At 37.3% G+C, this 11,471-nt stretch overlaps 1 protein-coding gene across 1 annotated transcript; it reads right to left on the bottom strand.

Annotated features, from left to right (window-relative positions):
• Positions 1–3,285: 3,285 nt before the first annotated feature.
• BNIP1 (BCL2 interacting protein 1) lies at positions 3,286–10,753 on the bottom strand. Its single transcript, XM_081934233.1, has 6 exons — positions 10,561–10,753; positions 9,792–9,884; positions 8,436–8,527; positions 7,137–7,238; positions 5,720–5,838; positions 3,286–4,124 (listed from the first exon to the last, which is right to left on the bottom strand). Exons 1-6 carry the CDS (start codon positions 10,720–10,722, stop codon positions 3,928–3,930), a joined length of 765 nt encoding a protein of 254 aa, XP_081790359.1. The 5' UTR covers positions 10,723–10,753; the 3' UTR covers positions 3,286–3,927.
• Positions 10,754–11,471: the final 718 nt, after the last annotated feature.

Genomic DNA, 11,471 nt, shown 5'->3' with positions numbered 1-11,471 from the left:
ATCTGTTCAGTCATTAGCAATTGAACAAGAGGCAGGAATATAGTGTCTCTGTGTTAATCTGCTAAATGGATCCAAGAGCCTACATTATAATCCATTGAAAGATAAGCACTTTTTAAAAGTCTTAATGAGTTCAGCAACAAAGAATGCGGCAAGACACATTTCTCCATGCACATCAATGAGATCCACTCTATTAGTTGTATTGAGATTGCACCTTCCTCAATGGCAGCTGTGCTCAAGCTGGTATTTTCCAGATTGACTGTGGAAATGATGGGAGTTAAAAGTCCATCATTGAACTGAGACATTTGAGACATCACAAAGTCCCCCATGTTCTCTAATAAGAGTCATGATAGATGTAGCTCAGATAGAAAGACTGGATCAGCCAATCAGCTTCTAGGCAAAGACAGGATTTGAATCTCTATTTCCTAGGCTGACATTGCTGCAACTCTAAAGTAAATATACTTAACTTAAAATGGATTGATCAATTTGATCAAAACCCTCTAATTCAGTAGCTTTAAAACAGGTTCACCCAACATACGGTAATCATTGAGAATCTATTTGTATTTATTCACATATCAAGCCCTTCTATTTTTAGAGACTAAAGGTGAATTATATTAAAATAAGAAAGGGATAGAGGGAAGTGGTAACTCAGTTCTATGCATGTTTGCTCCAAACTACCGGTATGTTTTGTGGTTCACTAAGGTAAATAAGCACTCATCAAACAATACTACTCCTGAACATATTTATTTATGGAGAAATTCCTTGTAATCCAGTAGAAGTTCTGAATAAGACAGTAATGAGCAGACTGAACGATGGTTAGTAATTCCTGAGAATTGCTGGCAAGTCTGCAATTCTCTTCCTAATAAAAATTATATTATGTATTCTGCTAGCAGAGGCAGATTTTGTATGTAATAGACAGAATCGTCTATTGATCTGGTCAAAATTCCCTGGAAAACAGAATGAACATGGTCTGAGATCTTCCCTTTTCCATGAATGAGAATGGGATCAAACTGTAAAAGAAATCACCCTAAGCAAACTCCAAAATGGGTATGTACTATTGTGTTTAAATCTAAATAGAAAAAAAATAATTTCACATTGCTTGTAAAATATGCATAGGTTTTGGCAAATCTTCTGGAGATGTTTCTCTCTCTCTCTCTCGATAATCTTGGCAAATGGTAGTTAGTAAAAACAGCCAAGGCAAGAAAGGTGGTGGTCCACCTGGCCTCTGGCTCTGCTCTAGAGAGGAGCTACGTTTACTTACAAGCAGGCTTGCATCTGGAGCTTAGCTATTCTCAACCCAGATGGATTCCAGCCAGCCGTGCCCAGTCCTCTCCCAGCTGGCATACACGGCTGCGCCACTTGGCAAGCGACAGCCACTGCATGCATCTGGGGGTGGCATTTTTAGAAACACTCCAGCAGTGAATTCATCCAGCCATTTGGGAGAAGTTTCTTAATGTGGAAAGCATTTCTCTGCCGTAAGCACATTCTCCCTACCTCAACTCAAGTCAGCACTGCAGATTTCCCCCTCCCCACCCTTTCTCTTTGCTTACGTTGTTTGGTGGTTTCTCAAACTTGGCAAACTGTGAACAATCAGACCGCCGATTGGCCATGCTGGTGGGGCAGTGAAAGCTGCAATTCAACAAAATCTGGAGAATCAAATTTTCATCCTTCATTTAGTATTACTGACATGTTACAAACTAGGCTGAGAAATAATTTAGAATCTCACTAGCAGGAATCCTTTGAGAAGGATTTCCAGTAAAACGCACTAATAATAGGCTATACCTGTGGTCTTGATACATTCTCATTTGTCTGTGGAATCCTGATTCATTCAATGAAATTTTAGTCCACTCATTTTATGTATTGGTAATATTTCAAGGCCACCCAACTCTGAAATTACTCTGGTGACATCGCCAGTTAAAAAAAGCAGCATTTCATAAAAATAAAATAAAATAAACCTTTGTATTTCCAACTTAAAATCACCCAGCCCCCCTTAGCCCTTTTACCAAGGATTTCTCCCTTTGGATCAGTTTTAAGAAAAGTAAAACAGAAACATTTTTGGACCGTTCCCTCCAAAACCCCAAGTAACAACCGTTACTAAATGTTGTACCATTCATGAAATACAAATAGTAGTTCCATAACTGCTGGCACATGGAGATTTTAATAAGCAATCAACTTATTAAGTCAAAGCAGCAAAATATCTAGGCATAAAAATAGAATTTATTGGATAATGAGAAATATACAAACAAAAGGAGAGAACTTACTAATTAATCACAGAGATATCCAAATAAAACCAAACAGAACCGACATAGTTGAATTAGTCAACTGTGCTTTCATTAAATAAGATTTTTGGTTTCAGCTCATTGCCAGGGCTCACTGCAGGTGTGCAGGTGGAGACATCCTTTGAGCCTCGGGCTCAACTGTTTTTAGTCAGGGCCTCCTTGCTCTGCTTTCTTTTGTTGTTGATGTTCAATTTCATAAATTATAGAATGTAATTGAAAGCCAGCGTCTTGGAAAAAGTTTTTTAGTCAAAGAAAATGTCTCCCAGATTTGACATTCAGGCATTTGTGGTTAAAGTGGCTAATCCAATTGATGAAAACTAGACTGCAGTTTATCAATTGGACCACTATTATTATGGGTTTTTAAAGAAAACCAGCCTCTCAGCATGGGTCAATTTACTGGATGTTTTGGGCCACACCACAAAGTAGGGGGCTGTCAGCCACACTACTGCATAAGACTATAGCTCATCCCATCTCCACTGAGGTTTATCTGTATGTTGGGATCTCAACTGAATTCTACACACTCACGGCATATTTTACCCTCTGACAGTATGCCAGATAACTCTTTCAGAAGTTGGTTTTTAAACATAATAAAAAAAGTTAATCTAGTCGTATAACATGTAAACATGTAACAATGTTTATAGTTCTTTTGCTTTTTAAGATTGAAATAAATACTAATTTAATAAGAGAGCTAAAGACAAATATAAGCATTAGTGCAAAATATACCAGAACTCGATCAGTAATTTCTTTTTAAGTGCAGTTTGTTTCTTTGACTCCTCTCTGTCTAGCATTTTATGCTTTAAGGCAACACTATTATTTTGAATAGTTGTCTATTCAAAGCTGCAAATTAAAGAAGAGTCTGTTATTTTTAAAAATATGGTCCTTCAGTGCCATCTTGTGGCATACACACAAAACCAGTCTCTGTTTCTCAATGTGTGTGTTTGTGCGCGCACAGCTAAGTGTGCACACACAGGGCTTCCAGTCAGTGTTGAGTCCGGCAATTACCAGTACAACTCGGAAGTAATCTAGATCTGAGAGAGATTAATTGGCCCAGTCATCCAATTTAGTCATTCCCTACATAGGGGAGAACTAGAATCTGGGATGAAGCAAAGAAATCTATCTAAATAATACTGGCAGGAGAAACATATAAATGAATAATATAGAACCATCAACTAAAAAGGCATTTGGGAATTTGCCTCCTTGCTTTTTCTGGAGATAATCTGAGGAAACGGTCATTTTTTTATAATTCAAAAAGAACCAGTAATAAGGCTTCTTATACACCTTGCTTCCTTTAATTTGTAAGATTTTCACAGTACTGGCATTCACATCTACTTTACCAAAGGTATAATATACAATATATTTATACATGTTTATTAATATTCTTTTAGTCCTCTCAGTTCTGTACTGAACTGAGAAAAAGGGGTAGAAATGGCCAAAGACGAGGGATATAGGAATATGTCTCATAGAATATGACAAGTGGTACGGCCTTCCAGCCTCAGAGCAAACAAGCACACTTTTTCCTCTTGTTCTAACCTGCTGCTCATTTGGCTCACTAGTTCAATGTAAACTTTTGCCTAATGGAAGTTTCTTCTGTCAGGAGCCTTTTTGCAATACACTGCCTTACTTTTTTCCTCAGTCATGCCACCTAAAAAGATCACAAAAATGGAAATAGTCTTTTCTTCAAGATGTAAAGCACAGTGGCCAAAAACAAGGCAAGGGCAAGAAAGATGAGCAATTTATCAGTCAGCTCTCTGCGGTTATACTTTGTAATAAGCTTTCGCCCCAGCTGAATTGTTCCAGACATGGACTTAAACTCCTCATTGGCATCCAAGATAGTTCGCGAAGAACTAACTGAAAGATAAAATGTACATTTCAGTGGATTGTTCCCAAAGCATCGAACAAAATCATATATTGTGGAAGGATCTGTTTGTGTCCCATGAAAGAAAACATACCACATGCGGTTCACTGGGTAAATTGGCTTAAAGCTTCATGTTTTTAAATCTGGAGCCAGATGAAATCAATTCAAATGGCTCTCTTGTTATCTGATGACCATCTGATTGATATGTTACCTTCTTGAAGAGGCCCATTCATAAAAGACTGAGATCAGAGTTGGCTCAAGTTCCAGAACCATTAAAACTTTCACCTCAGCCAAACTCTGCATCCCAACAGACCGTACTCTCTCCCTTAAGGCTGTTCACAAACATTTTAAAAAGGCAGATGTAAATAATTAAAACAGCAATGTATAAACATTCATAAGCATTTAGTTAAAGCAATTTGATCCATCTAAAATCAGATAAAAGCATTAAGTCTTTTAGGCCTACAGTTAAAAACTAAGAGGGAAAGAGCCAACATAAACATATAGTGGAAGAGTTTGCTCAATAAAACCACAGAGTTTTCCAAAGCACATGAGAGTTATCTGAATTCCTCACATCTTCTGCTGAAGCAAATAAAAATACTTTTTCCCCTAGTTGCCACTGTTAGGCGGCAAAAACTGGATGTACACACACATAACTCTTTATCACAAAACAAAATGACAAAGCATTAACCAGACAATCATTTTCTAGTATACCCAATGGCAAATCCAGATCTACTGGATATACAGCATATTCAAATAATCTCAAAGGGATCCTAAGGAAAGTGAGCAAGTGGTCCACAGCAATAATTTTTGTACAGTCAGTCTGCTTTGTGCTATACATATTCCTTGTAATATGCATTTTCTACCTCTGAGATTTTCAGGTGGTCTCCCATTCAAGTGCTAGCCAGATCCAATTCTCTTTGGAATTAGCAAGATAGACTAGGTGCTGCCTTCTTTTGAGGTCATCATCATAAACCAAGGTATTAAAATAACAGATAGAATTGGGGGGAGGGGGAAGAAAGGTGTGAATCCCCCAAATGGAAAGGCAACTTGCCCCTTAAATCTAAAGGCAAGACATTTTTCTCTCCAGTACGTGCCTGATCGAATGGAATTGAAGAGAGGAGAGGAGACTTTATTTGGACAAGTGTGATTAGACACACAAATAATTTGTCTCTGGTGCAGAAGGATTCATTTCTATTTAAACCAAGTGGCTTTAAAAATTCAATTGCCAAGAAAAGAAATGCTTGAATCTGACAGAATAAAAATACATCTTCTCAAAACCTCTTGGTTACACCAAATGACATTACTCCTTTAATCCTTGATCAAATATTCCTATACATGACAGGTTACTTAGGCCTTAATGAGAAAGTGGCAATGATTCTCCCACATAGAAAGCTGAATTCATAAACATCTCCAGTGAGAGGAAGGTACACAAGGCCTAATTCTCCTTGTTTCTTCCTCTCATCAAAGCACCATATAAATAAGTAAAGGTAAATGGCTCTGGGGAGGATATAGAGGTGGGGTGGGAAGAACCTGTTGCATCTGAAGACCAACTGTCCATCTTGAATGTAAATCCAGATTATTTAATTACCTAGAGATTGCATGGTTTCCTCACTTTGCTGAACCTGCTGAGACATCATTCTGCTAATTCCCATCAGGCTCTCTGTGATGTTACTTGCCCCCTCTGCCAGACTTTCCTTAGTAGACTTTCTAAGAGAGAAGAGAAAAAGAAATCTAGCATGGAGCTTCAAATTATATCCCTTTCTAGTTTCTTCTTTCAGGAGAACCATAGAAAAAATGGCATCATGATTGCATTCCAGTACAATTGCAAACATGCTTTAAATTATATCCCTGGAATGATGCAGATAATTTGCCACTCCATTTTGCTAAGATATTTTGTTCAATTATTCAGTCTAGATTATGATTCTAAGCTATGTGGTTTCTGCATCAATGAGATGTAATAAATGATAACTGAATCCATAATAATGAACAAACATTAGCTACTACTGCAAGAATCCAGGATCTTCCCTTTGCAACATTATACAGCTTCTGACTATGTGGATGAGTGAGCGAATACTTTTAGTAATATAGTGTAGCTTGACTAGAAAGTTAATTACATATGTTGTAATCCTCACTTAATGTCCATTTGTTCAGCCACCATTTGAAACTTTGAAGGTGCTGAATGGATGGTGTTATGACACATGCCTGAAGTTATGGTCACTGCAGCATCCCCATGGTCGCATGATTGTAATCATCTGATCGCCATTTGCAATCTTCTCTGCTGGCTTCCCCAGCATGGCAATAGAGGAATTATTTCCCCAGCAGGAAATGTTGCATGCCTCTGCCACCTGATAGGACGACTCCCTCTGGTTTCTAGGGGCTGGCTGAAAAAGAACTATCCCAAAATCCAAGCAAGATTTTTGCACAGAGACTCCCTCTTATTTCTGGGGACTGATTGCAAATACCTTGTACTTTCTGCATATCAAAATTCTGCTTTTGGGACAGACCCTTTTCAGGTAAAGTCTTTAAGAGCAAAAAAGCTGCCCCTACTTATTCCTATTACTACTGATCAACATTTTAATATTCAAGAATACTTTATAAATTAGCCCAAATGTATTCAAGCCAATGTAAAGCCATTCTTAGTACTGCACAATTATTTAACTTTCTTAGAAGCAAGATCTATCAAATCTAGTAGGAATTATTTCAAAGGATTGAATTAAAAAAAAAGATATAGGTACCAATATATGCACCAAGATATATATATCCATTCCCCAAATAGATAAGATGCAAAGGAAGCCATAAGCATGCATTAAGGGCAGGGGCTGAAATCAGCAAGAGAGAACTTCAGCTGTCTGGCTTCCCAGCAGCATATCACAAAACTCATTGCAAATGAGAACAGCATTGATTTATAATGGTTCACATGAATGAATTTCTGAAATGGTATTTAGCAGGAGGTTGGGAATTTCTGTGCCAATTTTTGATAAAAATGAAAAAGAATAATTACATACCTTTGTCGTAAAGGATCTCCTCCTCGCAGCAATTCATCTTTCTCAGAATTGTCAATTGCAATTTTGCAAGCTAGGTTTGCCTTACGCCAGGCTGTCTGATTGCTGAAATTATTAATACACACTTTTGTATGACATACAAAGTTCCTGAGATATCTGAATCCATAAAACTAAAGCATTCAATTTGCCATTGGCTTAATTAACATTTTATAAATTTTATAAAATGTTATATTTTACATTTTACATTTCTGTTATATTAAAAACTACATTGTACATTTATTTTCCTATTTCTTTATATCTTATCACGACATAAATAATGTTCTTTAGTGGTCCGTTTAACAGTGAAAGTATCTTGATACTTACAGAAATCAATGACTATTATCCAAACGTTTGGCAATCTTTATCATGATGTTTCTAGCACTGGATGGATGGCCTGAATCAAACTATTATTTTTCCATCAACTGATTGAAAGTCATAGCTAATTGAAATAACAGAGTATTGAAGGGAATTATTTTTTTCCATGAAAAGAAGGAAGAACGCACATTATTGGAAGAAAGCCCCACTAAATTTAATGGAGATGTCTAGATACTGCTTTCTAGAGATCCCTATGCATAACAGGTTGAGTATCAGCTGAAACAAAAGTCCTGTTATCATAAAGCTGCACTTTTAAACTTGAAAGGCACATCCTTTATTTATCTGAGAAAGGAACACTAGGATACTTGACAGGGAAACAAACCAACAAAAACTGTTCTGGTCCATTATTACTTCAAGTGGTTCTCCAATCCCATCATTTTATCTCATTTTACAGAGCTGAATTTTACCTTGATGTTTAATTGATAAATTGCTATGTGTATGGCAACAGAGTAGAGATTCTTCCCCTGAACAAACATGCACAAGGTATTATTTACTTTTAAAACTTTTCTCCCCTCATGAGTCCTTCTTGGATTGTGTCCAACTGAACTCCTCCTTCCTATCCATATGCCTTCCAAATCTGCTCTACAGGGTTGAAGAAGCTTTTTGAGTAAATCTGGGAGTACAGAAGAAAAGTAAAAAATCAATGAAGGCACATGATTACCTTCTTGCATAATAACCACTAATGATTAATTAAGGGCTTTGATTAATTTAAAAAGAAGTAGGGAGTTGCTTACAGAAAGTGAAGTATAGAACTGAAATATACAATCAATCAAATCATGAGTGAGGGATAACTACAGGGCTTCCTATATTCCAAACTTCCTATTCTCCAGGCCAGTTAATAAGACGTATTACATCATTGGTTTTGGTAACCTGAAATTTTTAACTGACCTGAGTATTTGCTTTTTATGATTCTCTACTTCTTGGAGTAACACTTGTTTTTCTGATTCTTTATCTTGCTCCTTAGCCATCTGTTCAAGTTCCTAAAAAGAACCATAAACACACATTATTTATGAACACGTCTATGTACAAAAAGGAAATATGCTAGTAAATGCACAAATACAAAATGCCTTGGTTGCAAATAAAATGTGATACATTAGGGCTTTCAAAATTTTTCAGTGTTGCTATTTACCCACTTTCAAATGAAGGACCTATACTAACATCTCTCTCAGTAGTAGTGTGCAGTCTGAATCACCTTTTGAATATCTAGATGGGATATCTCACCTTTATACCAATGATCAAGAGCCATAGAATGTTGTAATCTCTCTCCTTATCTTATCCAGGAAACAAGTCAGTACACATTTTTGATTCTTAGATTATTTACAGAGCAGGAACAGAGCACCTGGTGTCCTTTAGTAGAGTTTGGGGGTAAGACAACTTGCTTACTTAGTAAATAGAATAAAACTAAAGGCCATATTTTATGCAGTCGTAGGTGAATTGACATGACAATTATGATGCAGAACCAGCTGACATGAAGAAAATATATACACATCCCCAATGGAAAACGATTACTAGCAAAACCAGATTCTACATGATGTTCCTCTAATTAAAGGACATTAACTTTTCCCATCCCTGCCCCCCCCCCCCAACTATTTTTGTTACTGTATTTTAATTGATTAAATCATTGTTCAGTATTGTTGGACTTTACAACATTGTCCCTACATATGAAAAAAGGAGCCAACATTCGGTTAGATTTCCAGCATGTTTTTTAAAAAAAGAAATCAGCAACTAATAGTAATGCTCCAATATTCGAACATCTTACATCAATTCTAAGTATGTTTGAGGTAAATTTGTTTATTCTTTGAAATTTCCACTCTTCCCTCTCTATAACTGTTTTCCAAATTCTGCATCCACTACATCATATGTCTTTAACATATTGAGACTATGAATCATACTTTTATATTATACTATAGTAATGCATAGATCGTATCTAAGAGATATTCAGCATTATGCATTATAAGATTTTCAAATGCACATAACTGAAAGAGCAGTAAAATAAATTCATGACATTTTCAACATCCTTACTATGAGCTCTAGTGAAACAAAGCTGTGTAACTTGTGCCTTTGACCATTGCTGACAGATATAAATACAAGAATGTTAAACACCTTAAAAACATTTTTACAACAGTGTTCAAGCAACAAGGAATTACATGCAGGTGAGTGCAAACCTGTGAGAGCTGGAAGCTAGTAAAAACATCTATGAGTTTATTTTCAAAACATCACTAGTATTTTGTCAATATTCCTCACTTGTATTCTGAGGCGTAAATGCTGGAATTTTTCTTTTACTTTGGCATTCAATTCTGCAAGCGCACTTACAGGCCCTGTACAATCCCGGATATCCTGAAAAACAAGAAAATTCTAATGTCAGCCTATGACTGGAAAGATTCTTAATATATGGATTCTACTCCACCCCCTGGGTGACTTTGACCTAGTCACCCTCTCAACTCAGCCTATTACCCAGAGTTGTTTGTTGTGGGAATACAGTAAGAGGAAGGAGTGTAATGTAAATCACTGTGAATTCTCAGGGAGAAGACAAAAAACTTAAATTTAACCAACACAACCAACACTTTTTGCACTGATGTTCTCTTGGAACACACACACATAAACACCTTCAAAATGCAGCAATTTCAGGAAGGCTGGATGATATATCAATGGGATACTTTAAGTCAAGTATTATTTTTTTTAAAAAAAATAACCATTTGAAGGAGGGATGCCAGGTGACATTACCATCACCCATCAGAGTAGGAAAAACAAACAGCTGACAAATTACAGCGTCCAAAGAAGCAGTTGGCCAAATCTGAGGCCGCCGAAACGGTCAAGTGACCTGCAACATTTATAACAGCACAGATCTTCATTAAGTTGAGCCAAACTGACCCGCCCAGCTACTACAAGGCTGGCTGGAGGATGCAGTTGAACCAACCTGTACCGGAGGGAAATGTAAAGAGAAAATGTAATATAAATAAAATGCCCAGCGATCACACCATGAGTGGTTGAGCAACGGCGGCGGGAACTATACCTGCACGGCGGCTTTAATCTCCAGGTCGAATTTGACAATCTCCTGATTGCAAACCCGGACCGGCACGTCACCGGCCGCCGCCATCTTGGGGATGACTACGGCGGGCGAGAAGGAAGGCAAGCCAATTTGGAACGCAAGAGGACTTCTAGATCGGACGTCCATAAAGAGAAGTCATTGGCTGGCGTAGGCATGACGTATTCCTTTCTCACGAAACACCCGCCCCCCAGGTCTTCCAGCTGCGGAGGTTGGGCGGAGTGGTGCTGGACGGAAAGAGGAATTTCTTGTGCCTCGAATTCTGCCACGTTTTTCCCGACAGCCTCGCTTACCGGAGATTTTGCGGGCCAGGAGGGAGAACAGCGTCTACTACAGTATGTTTAAGATTGCGGTGCCGGAATTACTTGGAAACGACTGTTAATTCAGATTTCCCTTGCTGTAGCACCTTTATTTATTGGGGTTTATATTTGTACCATTATTGTTGCTGTCCTCCAGAGAAAAACTCGATATTTGAGTATGTGCTTTTTTGTTTTTTTTGCAGAAAGTTAGGCTAATTCCCCAGTATTTCCAGATGAAGTCATCCTAGATAGGAAAGGAGAACTCGACTGCAGGATTGCTGCGCAAATTGCTTTGAATGAGCCATTAGTTTGAAATTATTTAATGGGCTCTTATACTTTTAAGATATCTTCTTTACAGAAAGCCTACAATAAATAGCGTTACTTGATAATTTCTGAAGTTTTGAAATGTTTTACTCAAAGTCAGACTTGATATAGAATAGACTAACATATATAATATAGGTTCAGTTTATTTGTCGTTTTCATTACTGTTATAATTGTATCCTACAGAATTACATTCTTTAGGTTAATGCTAGGGTTTATTTCTTTTGGTTGTTGTTTTTGGCTACTGATGCATTTAAA

The sequence above is a fragment of the Natrix helvetica genome, assembly GCF_964273705.1.
Source record: "Natrix helvetica genome assembly, chromosome: 1".
Lineage (NCBI taxonomy): Eukaryota > Metazoa > Chordata > Lepidosauria > Squamata > Natricidae > Natrix > Natrix helvetica.
This window is presented reverse-complemented; position numbering and strand designations above follow the sequence as displayed.